We start from the raw sequence: 20,670 nt of genomic DNA, 5'->3' as shown, positions 1-20,670 counted from the left end.
TTACATGATTAATCAGTATTTTAACTTTAAAAAAATTAGTAAAATAGTAACTTTTCTGCACTGGCATTTCATTCATTACAGTAGCTTTTAAAACTAGATCATGGTGATGGTAATCAACCGGAAAAAATTATAGCAAACAGACCTTTATGCTAAAAGTTTCAATTATCTTAGCGTTACAGGGGTTTTCGAGTCAATTTACAATGTCTACAACATTTTTAACTGATTGCGAAATGTTTTTCAACAGCTGTCAAATGTGTTGTATTTGCATCACAATAATGTTTCAGCTCTTCCACATGATTTTCAACACGTCTCATGCTTGAGTTTGAGTTTGACAGTTCTTTGTTGTATGTTGAAAATCATGTGAAAGAATTGAAATTTTATCTTGATGCAAATACACCATTTGACAGCTGTTGAAAAGCATCTATGAGGAGTATGAATACGGGGGTTTTCAAGTCACTTTCGAATATGCATATTATTATTCACCGCTTCTAAGATGTTTTTCAACAACACATTGTATTGGCATGAGAACAAAATTTCAATTCTTACACATGATTTTCAACACGCCAAAATATGTGTCAAACTCAATCCAGCTTGCGACGTGTTGAAAATCATGTAAAAGAACTAAACTATTATTGCAATGCTAATGCAATAGTTACAGCTTTTGAAAAACATCTTGCAAGCAATGTAACATGTTGTTAATATTGGCAATTGATTCGGAACCCCTGTAATGATGTGCACATTGGACAGTGGCTTGGAAAACCCTGTATTCTAAATGATCAAATGGGAAACAAATTAAACAAATTTAGCATGAACTTCAGCTAACTTCGGCAGCCGGAAAGAGCAGATGTTATCCCATACAATTGTACTACTACTAACTTGTCGGTCGGCTAAACAAAACAAGCTCATCTGTGTTAAAAGGCAACCTTCTTTTGACGTTATTTCAATTAATTATATTGTTGAGTGAACTATGTGAAATTTAGCTATCATCCGATTTACAATAGGATTCTAGTAAGATTGACGGAGTTAGTTTTCTTCCTTTAGCTTGCAATGAATGTGAACAGAACCGATGCAAATGGATGAAATATTTCACTGAAACACGGCGTGAAACAACTTGTACCGTGAACAGCCATCTTAAGCGACATTTCTCATCCCGGAATTCGAAACTAGCGAAACCGACGTGTAAAGTGCGGTGTGTACGTCTTCCACTGGTGTTTTAGTTTTGCTACGTTGTCTATCTAAGAACTACTTCTAATTACCAACCAACATGCGAGCGTGTGTCAACAAGGTGGGCAACTCAGGTAACGACGCCCCACAAACTCTTCAAGAACGCGGTCGAAACGATGATACTTCCAACTCAAGACACTGCCAACGATGCGCCTTATGATGGGTTATGAACTTTTCAACCATTTTCCTATGATTGCGCCAACCACTGACGGAATGATGATGCCCGACCTCTTCTTCTAGCACCGAAGTTTACCCCACTCGTAACGTTTCTACTGCTTTTTTGTGTAGCATCAGCAGAAATGAGCAGACTTTGCGTGTTTGGGCAGTATGTAAGCGATGCCAACCGGCTCCAATCCCCATACCGACGAATTTGACCATGATACATTGTGACATTGGAGTGTTTTTGCCTACCATTGCTAGCACCGATATGTTTGTATTCGAACAAAAATGGAAGAAAGAGGCAAAGATCAACCCCCCTGTCGTAATCGGATTCAGTGGCATTGGTTGTCGATGATAATACGCCTGCAGGATGTGTATGTTAGCTCTATCGCGTGCGTGTCGGTTTCGGGGCTCGAGAAGGGAAGTGATTTTGTTGCAAAGCGATGGCCAACTTCAAGCCTACCACCGACACGTGTGCCTCTCGTAGTTTTGCTAATTCGAATTAGCTTTTCGCTGTTGTAGCCGCTCCACACAGAGCACAAGCAGGAAAAGCATCAGCTCTACGCAGCTGGGAGCAAAAACGAACCTTCTGTCGAGTGGCGACGCTCTCGCTGTGGAATGAAGTTCCAACATTTCCGAACACGCTGCTGTGACCTCTGAAAACGCAAATCTCAAGTACAATGTGTGTGTGTTGGGCCTTTCTGGCCCAAAGGGATTGGAAACATGGGTGGAATGGTGTGGTTGTGCGTGCCACTAGTGATTAGCTTTCGTTTCCGCCCATTGCGGCGTCCTGCGCTGTGGCTAGGCGTTTGCTTTTAACCAATTTAACCTTACCAGTTTCCCCCCCTAAACTACCGCCCCACACTACCACACACTCACACAATGGGCACGCTGTGGAAGGTGGTGGTGTATCATCGCCCCCGGGCAGGTCGGCAGGTCGCGGCAGGAAATCGATGGAAATCGGACCAGACCTACCATTCCATCAACTTGCACACACAACCACACACACACAGTTGGAGCGCGCGTGCGGGAAATGAATTCATTTTGCGGAGTCGTTCAAATTGTTGCCGCCGCCTTCGCCACCGCTAGGGCTGCTCCGTCGGCGCCTGTCTGCGCCCGGTGGAAGTGGAATGGAGTCACGCGGCTCAGTGGAACGGCGTGGATGATGATGACGCTAATGCTCGCGCGTATCACGGGTGGAGTGTGTGTTTGCCGGTTCCGTTCGCTTCTTACGGCATTGGTAGTTTCGGGTGTGATAATCATGCCCAGCGTGTGCTATCCGTGAGCCACCATGCGCCTCCATTGAAAATGATATGCGTGTCGGGTTTTTCGTTTCGCGCCGTGTTTTTTATGTTTGTTTGTGCGACCAGCAGACAGAATGGAAAGGCATTTTGGCATTTTTTGCGATATATGCCTGCCGTCTAGTCTGCATTATCATTTTTTAACTCATTCATTAAGGGTGCCCGCTTGTAGTATGAGGGCATTTATTGTCGTTTTTGATAATCGATACTTTCCTCGTGCTGTTTTTCATATAATTTCCTTGTTTGTTACCCCCTGTGAAATGCGATCGATTTTATGGTAAAAAAACAACAATAAATGAAACAATACTGAAACGCTTGCTAACGCGACAGAAAACACAGCGAAGGATGGTGGTGTTGCACGGCCGGTCATTTGCTGGTCGATTCGGTTTTGCTTCAAAGCTGCTGCCCTCCCAATTCGGCAGTCCAAAATGCATTCCAAAATGTTAATTGTTCCTTTTTTCTTCTGCTCCACTCTTTTCTTCCCCATATTTCCTGTATTTATTTTTCTTTTCATGTTGTGAATCGAAACGTGCTGCTTCCGTTGCTGCTCTCTCCCTATCGCTCCTTTTCCGTATTTGCCGGGACATTGATGCAACAATAAACAACACGCCCTCCCGTCGTGATGTGTGTGTGTGTGTGTTTTGCTGGTGCTCTATATTCTATTACACGTGCGAAAACATATAAACACACTCGCAACGCAACAATGAAATCCGCGCACAATCCGTCGCCGCGCCGGGAAATGATATTCGAATCCGCGTCCCTTGCGATGGCGTGTATTCAAATGATGCGCGCGAACTCTTTGTCTGCTGTGTGCGCTTCCTGTTGTTTCCCCTTTGCTCCTGCACAAAACGTCCTGCTAACGATCACACTCGTTACGTACGCCATCAAACCCATCCACGTCCCGTCGATTGTTTTAATGCGTACGGTTGCGCACACGAAACGCGAACCGCCATCCGCCAATCTATCTCATCGCAACACAACGAACTCCTATACCCGCCCCCTACACCCACATCCCACATCTCCCACCTGCTCCACATCGTCGAGCAACAGAGACGGATGCCAGGTTGCCCCCGGATTCACGCTTTCGAAAGTGTTTACGCTGACGCCACTGCTGGCCAATAATAAAGACAAGTGGGGCCTGGCACTTGACGGGCAGCTGAAGCACGAGGACACCAATCTGGCCTCGAGCACGCTGTAAGTTGTTGATATATCTTTCACCTCCTCTCCTCTCCCTCCCTCTTAACCCACTTCCCATTTCTTTCCTATCTTAAACTCTCTCTCACACACACACGGGCCAAAAAACCCCCTTCTCGACCCCCCCCCCCCCCCCACTGTCGAAGTCTAGTTGTGTCCGTACTCTGTGTCCCAGCTCTAGGCAAATGTGTCGTGTTTTTTTTTTACAGTTTCTTCTCATGTGTTATTTTCTTTCTTTTTTTTCTTCCTGTTTTTGTTTCGTTTGTTTGATCCATCGGAAAGAGTTTAACGATGTTGTACCTGCTCCGTGCTACATTGCTTTTTGTTGCCCATTTTCCTAGTTGGATTCTCTAGGAGCTTGTTATACTTTCTCTCTGTGCACTGTGCCGTTACATTCGATCGTTGTTGCACTCTGTTTTATGTCTTTTTTACTTTTTGTTGTTCGTTTTCGCAGGTCTGTTGTTCTCTGTTTCGTTATCTGTTTTGTTTGATTTAAAGAGAGAAGCTTTATAATGCGTGCTATACGATTTGATTGAAGTATGATGTTCTTCTTTTTTCATGTCTTTTTTATTTGCTGTTTTTAAATTGTTTTTATTTGTTTTTTTTTGTATTTATTGGCTATAATTATGGAAAGTAAAAGTTTAAAGATTTGTCGGCTCAAAGGCTTGAAATTATTTTAATTTTTATTTATAAAAAGTTTGTTTTTATTAAGCTTTTTTTAATTTTCATCTTTGTGTTTTCATCTTGTCTGGGCGCTCATAGAACATTCATGTTTTATGTTTAAATTTAATTTACCTTTCGTTTGTTTCGTTTGTTAGCAGCTAAATTGTGTTTTGTTTTGTCTGTTTGTTATTACTTATTTTGTTTTGTTTTGTGTTTTTTTACTTTACATTTAATTGTTTTACTTATATGAGAGTTTATGTATAATTTTTCTTGTGATTGTTTGTTTTGTTCGCACCTCTTTCACCTGCTTGCACATTTACTGCTCCCTTTTTAACCACTCCCTTTGCCCCACTCCTTTATTGCGCTGCGCTTTTCCCCACTTCTAATCCACTTTAACATAATTCGCAGGTCTCGCACACTGGTGGATGGAAAATATAGGTAGAATTGAAGAACGAATTTTAAAACATTCAACTTTGTAGTACATGTTTAGTTCAGTTGCACGTGGTTAAGATATTTAAATTCTATTTAATTTGTTTGTGTTATTTGTATGATTGTTAGTACTATCTTGCATTAGGTTGTACCTTGTTTTAGTACTTTTTCTATTATCTTCTTTTTTCTACTATTATAATACAGCTTACTGCTTAATTTCCCAAATTTTACTGTACAATGGGGTTACCTTGAACACATTTCTATCTTCACGGGCACAATTTAATGATTTTTTTCTTTGTTTGTTTACGCGAACTATTTAATCTTCTCCACACCTACACGTACCAATGCATCAGAATTGCTGACCCTTCACAACGAGAAAACCTGGGCATTATTGTGCAGTATAAAGTAAAGGTTAAGCTGTGCATCACTCCTCTCGGCGGGTAAATATTACCAAAAATAAAGACTCCCCTTTTCACTGCTTTCCACCAGCACACCATTTTGATTTGTGATTTCGGTATTTTACCCTTTTTGACAGAGATTTGGTGGCGGAGCTACCGTTCATACTCATGCACCCGAAGCCGGACGATGACGAACCCGTGATAGGCGACCGGTCGCCCGGCCGAACAGTCAACAGTGCGGACCGAAAACACTCCTACCAGGCCGGTCACGAGATGGGCTCGCACAGCAACAACGGGGACGCACACGCCTCCAAAGAGGACGGTCCCAATCTAATTCAGCTGGACGGGTAAGAAAAACATTCGCTCCATCCCCCTTTTGTGTGTGTATGTGTGAGTGTTAGACAGCTTTATTATTATTATTTTTAATTCGTTGCAAATCGTTTACGGCTTCAACTTGTTGGAGCAAACCATCAGAACCGGGAAGGGTTGCGCTTTTACACATCGTGTTCGTGCCATGTTTTTGGAAGTATTTTATGTTCAGTTCGGTGAGTTTGGTGGGTAACCACCACCGGCATATCCTTCTGTCTGTTGACATGGGTTTGCAAAGTGGCCATTTGTCGGACACTGGTGAGATTTAAGCAGTAAAAATGGCACAACTGATATCCCTTAAGTAGACCGTTTTGCGACTCCGTTTTCCTTGAGAGGGTGTTACATGAAAATTTTGGAATAGAGCTAAACATGTCCTTTTTGATTGAATCTTATGTTTTCTGGCTTTTAAATTGTGTAATATTCTAATATTTGTTTTTTTTTCTACCCTTTTAGAGACGACAATGGTCCGGATGATGATATTATATTTGAGGATTTCGCTCGATTACGCTTGAAGGGCGCTGAAACAGAAGCTTAAGGATTAACCGCGTTTGGACAGTTTCGTGCGACGGGCGTCGGCTGCTAACGTGTGTTGTAGTGTGCATTTCCCGAGAAGTAACTTCTGCCGAGGGGAGGATACACCGGTTGCCCTCAGTCAACAAAGGTGTGCGAGTTATCGTGCACGCATACACAAACACAAAGGCGCCACGCACTTACGCTACAAGCGCCATTGGTCAAGGCAAAGGTCAAAGGTCGTTTGGTTAGCAGAACGTTAACAACAACAACAGCAAACAAACAAACAAACAAAAATATTAAGAACAAAAACGACCAACAGAGATAATTTAAGCTACGCCAAAGTATCCATATTTGATGTGTGTTTTTTCAAAAAACCGATTGTCTAGCTCTTCCTCAACCAACTCCTAGACGCAACACCGCCACACACACACACACACACGCACAAACAGACACAAAGATGCATTTAACGCACACGGTTGAAGTGGCCGAGCAAAGCGGCAAAAAGAAATTTGTCACTAATAACGTTAAGGACCAAGAATTCCGGCTTCAGCACGCTAGATAAATCTCCATTACAATGTTCCGCTGCTGCATCCATTTGCGTCCATTTTGGGGGGCGTAATAACTCCATCTTTGCACTCTCCTTCCCTTTGGCGCATCTTCCAGTCCTGCGACGGTGTGTTGCGTGCGTTCGGTACTCTGCCAGTACGGTCCACGTACAATAGAAACACGCATTTACGTTCTCCCAGAGAACAATTATCTTCCGAGCGTGTTGTGTGTTTGTGTGTCTGTATGTGTGTGTGTGTGTGAGTGGTGTAAATCAGTTAGCACCTAGCACGCGTGTTAGGCAGATCAGATTCAGCAGATGGTAGAGCAATTATAGAATGCATGTACTTCAACTGCCATCACACTGCGGAGGGAGAGTAAGAGAGAAGGAGAGAGAGAGAGAGAGAGAGAGAGAGAACGAAAGGAGAGATTTTTGCACCTTCGCTTCCATCTCTAAATCCGAATACATTCAAAGCAACTGTTAGGTGTCAAAGATAACGATCCATGAAGTCGTTTTTGAAAGATACGTTTTTAAATGAACGATTCATATATTTCTTTCTGTACACATGGAGCCTATTTTCAACGCTTTTTAGTTTTGTATTTTTCCCTGACGAAGTTGTATTAAAGCACAGAAATGGTTTATATGTGGAAGATTTTATTATAATGTTTATATTACACGCATAACTTGACCAGCAGCAGAGGACGGCACCATATTGCGCCGTCCCTGGGTGTGTATAGAGCTGTTACAAAGATAGGGCAAAAGCAATGGTGTGTCACGCAAGGAGTGAGCTCCCCGCCCCGGTTTTGTGCATTTAACCTGTGAACACTGTTCCAACTGTAGGTGGATAAAAATGTAACGACCACACGATCGTTGCTGAAAGTACATTGCATATGGTGTGGCAAAAGTTGCGGTGCGCGCGCACAGTCATTAACGCAACCATATTACGGACGCGGAGCTTTGTTTTTTTTTTTACTACGCCAGGCACATTTAGTTAGAATTGTAAGTAACGTTGCGTTTAAAGGCTTGTTCCATTGACACGATGAGAGGAAGAGCCCGTTCGCTTGATATTTTAAAAGGCGCGCACAAAAAGCAAAAAAAAGCCCACCATTTGGGGCCCCAGGAATGTATCGCTCAAGCTGCTCTCCGTTCGTAGTTCGCTATTTTTCAAAATTCCAGCAAACGCAATACTTTTTTTTAAATTTCATTATAAACGCAACTAATATAACTAGTTTGTTGTAGGTGAGAAAACACGCACACACACATAACACACAGGATGAAAAGAGAAAGTATTTATTGGAATAAACACAGTAAAAAAAACAACGTGTTAGGTAGAAATGTTCGATGTGTAAGAGATATACTATGCGAAATAAACAACCGTCAACCAACGCCAACGCCATTCCGCTCCTGACGTACATTACCTTACCGCGCGCCCTCAATAAAAGCACCTCACTGCAGCAGTCACACGTGCCGTTGCATTACTGAGTGTAGAATGAAAGGAAGCAGTAGCTTCAATGTAAGGACAAAACAGACGCGCACAGACGCACACGCGCAGCATTTAACAATTCGTTCTTTCTTGTGTGTCCTTCGAGGCTCGTGCGCAGGGCGTACGTTGACGTTTTTTGTGTCGTTCAACAGAGAAATTGCTCCTCCCGAAAAACACACACGAAACACGAAACGGGTTGTCGGGCGAAGAATGTCTGATTAAATGCAGGGATTGTTTAGATTAATTCCGTACCGCCTCCCCGATTTCAGGTGGTTTGGAAAATAGAGAAGCACAGAAGATAGCCTCAGTACCCTCTCTCTTTCTCTCTGTTACATGTAAAACGTGTGATCGATTTTATGGGAACCTTTTCGCTTGCCTTTGACTGATCGAAACGATCGAGAATTTAAGTGTAAGCTGTGCACTACTGTCCGACAACCCGCGAGGATACGAGCGCACTAGACAGGGAGCTGTTTTTTTTTTAAATAGTTTTCTACACAACACACACAACAACACTCTGTCTCACTTTCTCTCCCTCTCTCTCTCTCTTACATGTGATCGTATTCATCACAATTTGTACAATTCGCCCGCGCTCTGCTGCCCGCGGGGGAGAACATTTTTCCAAGTGGCATTAAGGTGGCAACAGAAGCCGAAGACGCAGGCAGATGATTCGTAACCGTTTTAGATAACTGTAGCATGTAGAACACAAAACGAAAAGCATAAACGGGATGATTTCCACAACCCCCCCCCCCTCCTACCCCTGTTCCCTTTTCTTTTCGGTTACTCATTGTCTTTGGTGTGGATGCGCTTGTTGTTCTGTGTATGTTTCGGTAGTTTTGTACCACCTGATGTGCATAGTGTTTATGTGTGTTTGTGTGCATGCTTGTACGCGGGCGAACAGTGTTTTAAATGTAATTATTGACACAATCATAACCCGTTCTAAAAAGGAACAAAAAAAAACATCGACGAATAATCGACACGGAAAGAGTGTGGAAGTGTGGCAACAACACCAACTCCCCCGCATACACAACACGCAGAGCAAAAATACACGAAATACAGTTTACATGTCAATGTTTGCCGGATTACAATTTTCGAATTGAAACAGTTATATAAATCTAACGTTGTAGATATGTACTAAACAAAATACACACACAATTTACCATTTTCTACACTCCTTAACCGGGTCATCAGTGTCCAGGAAGAAGGCATGGTGTTAGGGTGTAAGGAAATCTAGGCAGTAAGATGGAAACTTCAGTCATGTTTAACAGAGGTGTTGAAATTGCGTTGATACTGCTAGCATTGCATGCCAGGTGTATTTTATTGAAGCACATTTTCCATGCTGGTATGTAAATGTATTATAAATATGATAGCTTATGTTGCGTATTTGTGAATATTTATTTGAAATGCAATTAACCAACTATAGGCGAATCTTGCTTTAAAAAGTATTACACAATCCCGTTTTTTTTTTTAAAAAGATACGCTAATGCAAGCACGTACAATTTTCCTAGCGAATCGTCGATGCAGAAGAAGATACCAGGCCCGTTCGAATCGTTCTCGCGAATCTAAAAGCCTGACGAAATAACAAAATTGTGTACCTTTCGCATTTTTAAAACCGAATGACAATACTTACTCATAGTTTTCGGTCACACTGAGAAGGGCAGACGGCAGTGTCTGTTTTTGGAAATCTTAAAGAGCTCCTGGGGGAGTTTGGTTTTACGTTCGAGGTTGCGTTTTGTATTGATTGAAGAGTTAAGATTGCTTTAATCTGTTCAGGGTGCATGTGCACAGTTTCATGAAAAATCGTTTCGTTGTAGTCCAAATTGACAAAAATTGTACAACGGCTAATTGGAATTGTGTAATAGAAGAAAACTAAACAAAAAAAAAACAACGCACAGACACAGGCACGAAGATATTTATACTAAACTAAAATCAAGTGAATGGATTTCCGTTTTTTATGGAGACTATTTCTCGGTAGGAAATTAAAGAAAAAAAAAACAAACAAAAACTTATTAAACGCTATAGACAAATATTAAATGTAATACCAAATAGGAAGAAGATTTCATCTTGGGAACTGTCCTGGGCGACACGGAAAAATAACCACCAGCACGACCACCACACCCATTATTAAAACAAACTGGCCGGGAGAAGATCGCTGTGTGTGTGTGTGTTCGAAAACAGATAACAAAAGTCAATGAGGTTAAGACAAAAATATACAAAAAGGACAAACAAACAACTCCCCAATACGAATGCGCGTGGCCTCTTCCAGACATGTTCAACTCCGTTTCCGCGCACAGGTGTGGCAGTGGATCGCACTGTATGATCGTGAACGTTAATGAATTTAAAGTAAATGGAAAACTTAACCCACAAAAGTAGATAAACTAAACCACCATCCAAGGCATAAAGGGAAGCCTCCAATAAAATGCGTGTGTATTGTACCCATTTCATCGTCGACCATTTACCCCATCAGCCCGCACAGTTTAGAGGCATGCCATTTCACTCCAACTACTAAACCACGAAGGCCACAATGTGAAACAATCCCGTTAATTAGCAGAAAGCATTAGTATATACCTAAAAAAAGGAAATTGAAACATGCGCCCACACACAGACACAACCAGAGAACAGTTCAGTGGTGAGGTATGGATAATACAAAGCTGAATATAAATGCGAAAAAGGGAAAAAAGGTGTGATAGGCGGAGAAGCAGGCAAAGGATGAAAGGCTGAATGTAACAATCGAAAACACATGGCAACGTTTAAATATAAAAAAGTATACCTAAATAACACTATTAACCGCTATAAAATAGTTTCATTCTCTTCGCAGCGGAGCGAGAAAGGGAAAACGAACAGAAGGGAAAATAGTTGATACTAAAGGAAAGAGAGAGAGACAGAGAGAAGGAAGTGTATGAGGAGCATGTAGCGTTGACCGAAACTGGAACATTGTTAGCAGTGATACACGTACCGCGTGTTGTAATTTAATCTTCTTTTGCAAAATCATTCATCTCCACCACGTGTCGATGTCTTTTCCCATACGATAAACACACGAACACACTCACACACATACTCTTGCAGTTAGAAAGATATATTTTAACGCATCATTCGTTTTGTATGTCCTAATCAACCCCAAGAACAACAACAACAACAACAACAACAAAAAGAAGCAAAAGTGATGCGAAAAGTGTAAAGCATTTTAAAATTATGGTATAGTATTTTAGATCTGCGCTGCTATGTGTGCACACATCCACGACCGTGATTAGAGGACAAACTAACCTATGCGCACAAACACCACATACAGGCTAAGCGAGCGAGGCGTTGTGCGAAAGAAGGGAAGGAAGGAAGGAAGGACTGGGCAAGGCGAGGATGGCCGAACGGTAGAAGAATAAAAAAACGGTGAAACAAACTTTACCAACGTTATGGGCAGAAATATACAGACAGTACACAGCATGGCTCTTGCTGAATCGGGAGCTCTTGTTGCATTGTGGTCGTGTGCATGGTCAACAAAGCAGGAAATTAAGAACTCGGTAAACGCAAATGCACGATAAAAGTAACAGCAACAACACACAACTCTGTAGTTTGCAAATGCAACCGGTTTGCATAAAATTAAACGATGATGGAGCCAGCAGAAGAACAAGTTTACAAAAATATAATTTGGTGTAAAAAATAGCGTCTTTGATTGTTTTAATTCAATATTTTTTAATTCGTTATACTTGTTTTCGAACGATGCTGATAACATTAAAAGACTATTACTTGATCCGATGCTTGGTTGATTCAATGTACTATGAGAAATTTTCAATTTTTTTCGTGTTATAATTACAATTATTAATTCTAATGTTATTTTAGTTCCAAGTTTACACAAATTCGAAAGAAAACCTAATGAATATTATCGACGAAAAAGTCCAACTGGATATACTGGATATAATCAGAATCAGAATCGTCAAAGTGAATCACGTAACTGGTAAGTCTAAATTTGATACAATTGAATTTTTAAATGTCCATGAATCTCTAAAGATCAAACAATAACATCATAGAACTGATCGGGTGTAATATGTAGAAATCGCTAATGATACTTGAATTACTAGAACTCCTCTAAAAGTCATGATTTTCTCGCTATACCTGTGTCTTCTATTTTGCCTCTATGCTGAACTTCATGCATGGCTTGAATGAGAGTTGTGTTTAATGACTCTTCCGTTGAGATACTTTTCCGTTGATGTACATCTTCAGCGTTGAGTGATTGGAATTTTTAATCCACAAAATATATACATCTCCAAAGAATCACGAATCTCTGAAATTCATGAATTTCCAAAGATTCATCTTCGTCTTCTTCTATTTGGCGTAACGTCCTACACGGACATAGCGGCCCATACAGGCTTTTGAGACTTTATTCATTACCACGCAGCCGGATAGTCAATCCTTCCTACGGGGGACGGTCCATTGTAGGCATGAACCCATGACGGGCATGTTTTTGAGTTGTTCGAGTTGACGACTGTACTACGGGACCGCCCTGGCCAAAGATTCATAACTATATGAAAACTCAACAATCTTTCAGGGATTTATGATGTTCAAGATATTGAATTTAAGCTATCAGTGGTCATGGAACAATGGTCAAGCCTGGCATGTACCGTCTCCCCGAATTATGCACAGACTATCCGGCTGCATGTTACTTGCTAAGTAGTCTCGAAAGCCTGTATTAGTCTGTAATCCCCAGAACTCTATCTTTTAAGATTCACGAATGCCTAGAGATTTATTCATGGAAATACATTAAATAGCGAAAAGATTGATTTATTAATTTGCAGCATTCAACTCGCACGCACATTCTTCATACTGGCGCCTCTCTACTGCAAACGTGTTTTTTTGAAATTCATGAATATAGATGACGATTAAAAGCGTTATACCTTTTAACAGATTCATGTTTTTTTTTGGTGACTGGTGAATATTTAGAGATATATAAGAAGTATACTAGCTGCAGTGAACTATATCATAGCTAGATTACTGACAGTCTTCAAGAATTTTACACGAATTTCCTTAAAAAGAATCGCTCCTTTATGGAAATTAGTTTAACAATTTCACCGTTGTCCTAAGCCAGGGGTCCGAAGACTTTAGAACAAAAGAAGTCTAAACCGTTTAAAGCAAATAACGGGTAAATAACTCATTTTATCAGCAACTGCATGCTGGTCGTAAGCAGCTATACTTTGCTAACCGTTGTCTTAGGATGGCTCCTCACGGACGTAGATGGGATCTAAAGCAGAATTGCCTGAGGGTTTGCTTGGGGAATGGCTAGATGTCGTAAATATATCTTCTGTAGTCACGTTTAGATTACCTAAGATATCTTGTTAGGAGGTAAAAAGGTCTACCCTTTACATCAACGACCCAGAACCAAGCACTTGTTCAGTATAGATGCACCTGTGCTGAAATGAAGACCGTTCCTTTGGTCTTCGCTTTCGAAAGATACACGCTTTACTTATCAGATTACAAGCCATGCTTTAAGGTATGCTAGATAAGGGAAACTCTTCGTATGACCTTACACAGTTTAGTGTTGCGCGAGACATTGATGTGTGCGGAGGTCACAGCTGTGCGAGAGGAGCTTCCAAAAGCCGCACGAAAAATTAGTGAAAATGATCGTTTAAGCCGCAAAATGTGACGCGAGAGATGCTTCTCTGAATGTATATTATTGTGTAATTGTGAACTCCAAAACTTTCTACGCACAATCTGTTATTTCCCTTAGTCGTGTGTTAAAGTGCGTGTTATCGTTATCAATTGTTGTGAGGGTATGTTCCTCACGCATGAGGAAAGTACCTAAACATGTGATTTTTTGTATGTGATGACTGGTGGTTTGTTGGTGTGAAAGTTTAATTGAAAAGAAAAGGGAAAATAACACATAACCTTGCTCGTGACAAACGGCCCTATTACATACCTCAAAAGCAGAATATGCTCCAGCTGAGCCTGGTACCAAACCGTACCCTAGGTGGTTAGTCATCGTAACCGCACCTAAACAACGCTCTGATAAAACGCACGCAACGGGAGGAGGAAGCAAGTGTTTAGATTAAACGAGATAAGATTGTGAGAGACCTTCCCCCTATACGAGATGCAGCGGCAAGCTGTTTGGGTGCTTTTGTGCGCCCTTTTACTAGGTAGGTACGTCATGTAATAGACACTCAATGTGGTGGAAACGATGTGAAATGATCTTCATTGCGTTCGTCAGGCTTTGTGAACCAGATACAGGGTAACTACAATCTGCCGGAGGAGCTGATTCGCTGCTACCGAGGCAATGGAACCCTTCCAGGTCCTCCACATACACTGTCGTTTTTGCTGGAGCTGATACGAAAGATCGAACGGAACAATCCTACCACGCTCGATATACGGTTGCTTAGTGCAGAGCTGATACACCGGTAAGGCGGAAGGTTTCTTGCTGTTCTTGGAGAATTCACTGACGTTTTCGTGCCGTCTGACTCATTTCAGATTGCGTGTCGATGGCATTGAAAAGGTACCGGGTGTTGCCGAAACGGAATGGGTCACACCGTACAGCCCCCGGGGCATAATGGTGCCGAAGTATGCGCTTCTCCGGCAGCTGGTGTCCAACGTTCCCGGGAGGATCGATTTTGACGCATTCCTGACACCGTTTGAAATCTGCAACCTGCACCGTATGCTAAGCAGCTCCGTAGAACCATACCAGCGGGACGACGAACGGGTCACCTGTCCACTTACACTCATGAGTAGCGATGGCAACGCGCAAGCACCTTGGATCACGCAGAACAAGTAAGGGCTTTTTGCGCTTGTAAAGCGTTTCATCTTAATTCTAATGTCTAATTCTAGATCACAGAAGAGTAACTCCAATCGGACCACGTTCGCTCGTCCCCTTTCCCGGTGCCCGCTGGAGCGTGGTACGAGCCGCACGGCCGACTACGGTACGATCGCACCGGGTGCGGTGATCATGTCGATCGCCGCCGGTCTGATGCCCCAGAACGTACGCATCAGCGAGTTTGTGACGGCGTATCGGAAGAAGAATCCGTACGAAAATCTCGAAACCATGGACATGGCGGACACGCGCAAGCAGCTCGAGAAGCTGTTTGCATCGCTAGAATCGATCGATAACATGTACGCCGCTGGACTGGCGGGCGATCTAGCGGAGGTGTGCCTTTACCAGGGTCCGGCTCTCGTGAAGGATGTGATCGTTGGGCTGGCGGGCAGTTGGAACGATACGTACCTGCCACGGGCTCGCTATCTGGCGGAAACGCACGCAGGGCGGTGGGAAATGACGGACAGTGAAATATTGGCCGGTATCGATGGGTTCTTCCTGTCGCAGCAAACACCTCAGCTGTACAAACGCTTACGCCGGTTACGCCTTTCCCAGGTGCTGGAGATGTACTACAGTGATCGGGGCATCCCGGTGACGGCAATCGAAACCATCTCCCGTCGGAGGCGTGTTGGGCTGGGGCAGGGAAGACCACGAACCGGAGGACCAATGTCACAGTCATCCATGGCAAAAGAGCGTGAACAGATGGATGACGGTAGGGGTCGGTTTAGTGCAAAAGCCGTCGGCAGTACCAGGTTTCATGCGGTGTTTGATGGGGAGCAGGAACTGCAGGAATCACCGACCCAGAAGCAAACGATCGACGTGACGCGTGCCTGCGAGAGGAAAGATATTCTCCGCTCGATCGAGAAGGATAAGCTGAAGCAGGAAACGTACAAGTTCGTGGAGCTGTTACAGTACACTACCGGGAGTGTGGTGGTGGATGAGCGTCTGATGCAGAGCATCTGCAACGCAACGGTGGATAGGTTTGTGGAGCAAGCGAATCTGCTGCTAGACACGGTTACGGAGTGCCCTGCCGGGGCTGGAAGCTTCGTCGTCAAACCCAACGTTGATCTGACGGTCGTGCTGGACGTTTCGCGGGATGAGTATCACAATCTGCAGCTCATATCGTAATGTATCTTCAGGAGTTGCAGCTCTGGTGCGAAACGAAAGGTATTAATAAGAATTTAACTTCAATTGCAGCTATCTGGTAGAACTTATCGATGTCTCGAGCTATGGTTCTTCCCTTTCCGTTGTACACGGTACTACCGGCGAGTACATGGTGAACAGGACCAACAGTATATCTTCAACCTTTGAGCAGCTTCTTCGCTTCCAAGGATCATGTACGATCCCTTATCTTACCTTCTAGAGCTTTGTTTGTCTCGATCTTTATAAGTACCGTTCTATTTCTGATTGCAGTTCCCCGTCAGCTATCCCTTTCGAGAAGCTTCGCTTCGATCGTCAGTACCCTTGCGACCCAGATGGACCAAGAGCGGTCCAACTTTACGGTCGGCGCCAATGCGCCCGTCGTGCTGGTGTTTGCCCAATCGCATCGGATAGCGAACGCTGACTTCGAGAGTGCCCGCCGTATGCTGCGTGGATCGTTTGAGCAGTTTCCCGACTTGTACTTTGCGTTTGTCACGAACGATGGTGCCACCTTCCGGCAGTTAACAAACTTTGTAAGACCAGCTTAATGCCCTTATACTCTTTTTTATTTTATTAAACGCTATTCTTCTTCCAACTTCAGACGGGCACTACACACAGCCGATCGGCCGATGAGCACTACCACATCATAGAAACTGGTCAAACGGCGATCGCAACCTTCCAGGATCAGCTAGGCCAAATACTGCGCACCATCCCACAGCGACTAATGGCACCGGATTGCCACACCGCCAGTAACCGTGACTTGTGGCGAGCGCCGGTCGTGCGCGAAGAGTACGAACAGTATCTTACGCCCGGCGTGGAACTGCGCTACCGGTTGGGGCAACTGTTCCTGCGCAACAGTGAGCACGTGCGGGTACAGTTTATGAACACCGATTATGGGGAGTTTACCGTGTGTGAAGGGCGCAACTATCGGGTCGCACCGGAACACTGCCAAACGACGGGGCCGGGCCTGGAAAGCCTGTGGTTCAATCACACCCGCCCGTGCGACGGCATTATGGATCATGCGTGCCGCTCGCTGTACTATACGGTACGGTTGGAAAGTTCGAATGTGATGTGCAATGAAAATGATTGCCGGTTTCCGGATCAGGTGCGGTTCGTTATACGGCACGAAGGGATTAGATGTATGAGCGATGGTAATGGTGGGGAAAGGATACGTTTCTTGCCTGCACTGTGGATGGTCGTTTGCGTAGGTGGTATACTAAGTTTATTTGCGTAAGGTGCTTCCCGGAGGGGTAATTATGAAGAAGAATGAAGATTGTAGTAATAGATAGTAAAGAAAGTTGCTGTTAAATATAAAACACATGGACCGCATTTATACGATCCGAACGAACAACCATCCAAATGCCGCAGCATCAAACTTTGCTTATTTATTTGTAAGGATGGATCTTCGGTAACCCCCTTCGAGACGGTTCTGAAACTTTATTAAAGAGAATTAAAAGGTACTTCTATTTAATTCACTTCACTTACTTCTTCTCGTCCCTAACTCTTATCTATTTCGTCACTAACTGCTTCAACTTTCTTTCACACTCGTATCTCGTATCGTAAAGAAGGGTCGTTTCTGTTCTGATGCCTTGCTCCGTTTCCCGGACGATCGGCAGTTTTCGTTTGCGATTGTCGCAAACACTTCTGCGATTGTCGCAAACACTTCTGCGATAGTCGCAAACACTTCTGCGATTGTCGCAAAAATTTCTGCGATTGTCGCAAAAACTTCTGCGATTGTCGCAAACACTTCTGCGATTGTCGCAAAAACTTCTGCGATTGTCGCAAACACTTTTGCGATTGTCGCAAAAAGTTTTGCAATTGTCGCAAAAACTTTTGCGATTGTCGCAAAAACTTCTGCGATTGTCGCAAAAACTTTTGCGATTGTCGCAAAAACTTCTGCGATTGTCGCAAAAACTTCTGCAATTGTCGCAAAAACTTCTGCGATTGTCGCAAACACTTCTGCGACTGTCGCAAAAACTTCTGCGATTGTCGCAAACACTTTTGCGATTGTCGCAAAAAGTTTTGCGATTGTCGCAAACACTTCTGCGATTGTCGCAAAAACTTCTGCGATTGTCGCAAAAGCTTTTGCGATTGTCGCAAAAACTTCTGCGATTGTCGCAAACACTTCTGCGATTGTCGCAAACACTTCTGCGATTGTCGCAAACACTTCTGCGATTGTCGCAAAAACTTCTGCGATTGTCGCAGTTTTTGCGACAATCGCAAAAGCTTTTGCGATAATCGCAAAAGTGTTTACGACAATCGCAGAAGTTTTTGCGACAATCGCAGAAGTGTTTGCGACAATCGCAAAACTTTTTGCGATAATCGCAAAAGTGTTTGCGACAATCGCAGAAGTTTTTGCGACAATCGCAGAAGTGTTTGCGACAATCGCAGAAGTGTTTGCGACAATCGCAGAAGTTTTTGCGACAATCGCAGAAGTTTTTGCGACAATCGCAGAAGTTTTTGCGACAATCGCAAAAGCTTTTGCGACAATCGCAGAAGTTTTTGCGACAATCGCAAAAGTTTTTGCGACAATCGCAGAAGTTTTTGCGACACTCGCAAAAGTCGCAAAAGTTTTTGCGACAATCGCAAAAGTCGCAAAAGTAGCAAAAGTTTTTGCGACAATCGCAAAAGTCGCAGAAGTTTTTGCGACAATCGCAAAAGTCGCAGAATTTTTTGCGACAATCGTAAAAGTCGCAGAAGTTTTTGCGACAATCGCAAAAGTCGCAGAAGTGTTTGCGACAAACGCAAGAGTCGCAAAAGTTTTTGCGACAATCGCAAAAGTCGTAAAAGTTGCAAAAGTCGCAAAAGCTTTTGCGACAATCGCAAAAGTTTTTGCGACAATCGCAGAAGTTTTTGCGACACTCGCAAAAGTCGCAAAAGTTTTTGCGACAATCGCAAAAGTCGCAAAAGTAGCAAAAGTTTTTGCGACAATCGCAAAAGTCGCAGAATTTTTTGCGACAATCGTAAAAGTCGCAGAAGTTTTTGCGACAATCGCAAAAGTCGCAGAAGTTTTTGCGACAAACGCAAGAGTTGCAAAAGTTTTTGCGACAATCGCAAAAGTCGCAAAAGTTTTTGCGACAATCGCAAAAGTCGCAAAAGTCGCAAAAGTCGCAAAAGTTTTTGCGACTATCGCAAAAGTCGCAAAAGTTTTTGCGACAATCGCAAAAGTCGCAAAAGTCGCAAAAGTTTTTGCGACAATCGCAAAAGTCGCAAAAGTCGCAAAAGTTTTTGCGACAATCGCAAAAGTCGCAAAAGTTTTTGCGACAATCGCAAAAGTCGCAAAAGTCGCAAAAGTTTTTGCGACAATCGCAAAAGTCGCAAAAGTCGCAAAAGTTTTTGCGACAATCGCAAAAGTCGCAAAAGTCGCAAAAGTCGCAAAAGTTTTTGCGACAATCGCAAAAGTCGCAAAAGTCGCAGAAATTTTTGCGACAATCGCAAAAGTCGCAAAAGTTTTTGCGACAATCGCAAAAGTCGCAAAAGTCGTAAAAGTTTTTGCGACAATCGCAAAAGTCGCAAAAGTCGCAAAAGTCGCAGAAATTTTTGCGACAATCGCAAAAGTCGCAAAAGTTTTTGCGACAATCGTAAAAGTCGCAAAAGTTTTTGCGACAATCGCAAAAGTCGCAAAAGTCGCATAAGTTTTTGCGACAATCGCAAAAGTCGCAAAAGTCGCAGAAATTTTTGCGACAAACGCAAAAGTCGCAAAAGTTTTTGCGACAATCGTAAAAGTCGCAAAAGTCGCAAAAGTTTTTGCGACAATCGCAAAAGTCGCAAAAGTCGTAAAAGTGTTTGATGCAATCGCAAAAGTCGCAAAAGTTTTTGCGACAATCGCAAAAGTCGCAAAAGTCGCAAAAGTTTTTGCGACAATCGCAAAAGTCGCAAAAGTTTTTGCGACAATCGCAAAAGTCGCAGAAGTTTTTGCGACAAACGCAAAAGTCGCAAAAGTTTTTGCGACAATCGCAAAAGTCGCAAAAGTTTTTGCGACAATCGCAAAAGTCGCAAAAGTCGCAAAAGTCGCAAAAGTTTTTGCGACAATCGCAAAAGTCGCAAAAGTTTTTGCGACAATCGCAAAAGTCGCAAAAGTCGCAAAAGTTTTTGCGACAATCGCAAAAGTAGCAAAAGTTTTTGCGACAATCGCAAAAGTCGCAAAAGTTTTTGCGACAATCGCAAAAATCGCAAAAGTCGCAAAAGTTTTTGATGCAATCGCAAAAGTCGCAAAAGTCGCAAAAGTTTTTGCGACAATCGCAAAAGTCGCAAAAGTTTTTGCGACAATCGCAAAAGTCGCAAAAGTCGCAGAAGTTTTTGCGACAATCGCAAAAGTCGCAAAAGTAGCAAAAGTTTTTGCGACAATCGCAAAAGTCGCAAAAGTTTTTGCGACAATCGCAAAAGTCGCAAAAGTTTTTGCGACAATCGCAAAAGTCGCAAAAGTTTTTGCGACAATCGCAAAAGTCGCAAAAGTTTTTGCGACAATC

The 20,670-nt window shown here is 43.0% G+C and overlaps 2 protein-coding genes across 19 annotated transcripts in view; both read left to right on the top strand.

Annotated features, from left to right (window-relative positions):
• The window catches only part of LOC1278336 (arrestin red cell), a 75,515-nt gene extending 65,353 nt beyond the window's left edge, over nt 1-10,162 (top strand). For 9 of the 17 annotated variants that reach the window (XM_061653471.1, XM_061653467.1, XM_061653462.1 and 6 more), the window contains 5 exons: nt 3,735-3,878; nt 4,950-4,979; nt 5,324-5,410; nt 5,506-5,715; nt 6,191-10,162. In XM_061653471.1, the coding sequence (XP_061509455.1) occupies nt 3,735-3,878; nt 4,950-4,979; nt 5,324-5,410; nt 5,506-5,715; nt 6,191-6,272 (553 nt within the window). In that variant the 3' untranslated portion in view covers nt 6,273-10,162. The remainder of the gene's footprint in view (nt 1-3,734; nt 3,879-4,949; nt 4,980-5,323; nt 5,411-5,505; nt 5,716-6,190) is intronic. The other 8 variants (XM_061653476.1, XM_061653474.1, XM_061653468.1 and 5 more) reach the window with 2 other exon arrangements.
• A 3,538-nt stretch (nt 10,163-13,700) lies between these two features.
• On the top strand, nt 13,701-17,530 carry LOC3291300 (uncharacterized). Of its 2 annotated transcripts, none has more exons than XM_061658469.1 (7): nt 13,701-14,396; nt 14,468-14,654; nt 14,725-15,021; nt 15,079-16,185; nt 16,259-16,398; nt 16,475-16,734; nt 16,803-17,530. In XM_061658469.1, exons 1-7 carry the CDS (start codon nt 14,351-14,353, stop codon nt 17,433-17,435), a joined length of 2,670 nt encoding a protein of 889 aa, XP_061514453.1. In that variant the 5' UTR covers nt 13,701-14,350; the 3' UTR covers nt 17,436-17,530. The 2 variants fall into 2 exon arrangements, with proteins under 2 accessions (XP_061514453.1, XP_061514454.1); XM_061658470.1 differs by having other exon boundaries at nt 13,701-14,400.
• The last annotated feature ends 3,140 nt before the right edge of the window (nt 17,531-20,670 follow it).

The sequence above is a fragment of the Anopheles gambiae genome, chromosome 3 (genome assembly GCF_943734735.2).
Source record: "Anopheles gambiae chromosome 3, idAnoGambNW_F1_1, whole genome shotgun sequence".
NCBI classification, from domain to species: domain Eukaryota; kingdom Metazoa; phylum Arthropoda; class Insecta; order Diptera; family Culicidae; genus Anopheles; species Anopheles gambiae.
This window is presented reverse-complemented; position numbering and strand designations above follow the sequence as displayed.

Bases quoted from the DNA above. Each gene is read 5' to 3' on its own strand.
- LOC3291300 (XM_061658469.1), top strand. From the start codon at position 14,351: ATGCAGCGGCAAGCTGTTTGGGTGCTTTTGTGCGCCCTTTTACTAG. The intron at 16,399-16,474 runs GTACGATCCCTT...TTCTGATTGCAG, and splicing joins TCTTCGCTTCCAAGGATCAT to TTCCCCGTCAGCTATCCCTT. The intron at 16,735-16,802 runs GTAAGACCAGCT...TTCCAACTTCAG, and splicing joins TCCGGCAGTTAACAAACTTT to ACGGGCACTACACACAGCCG.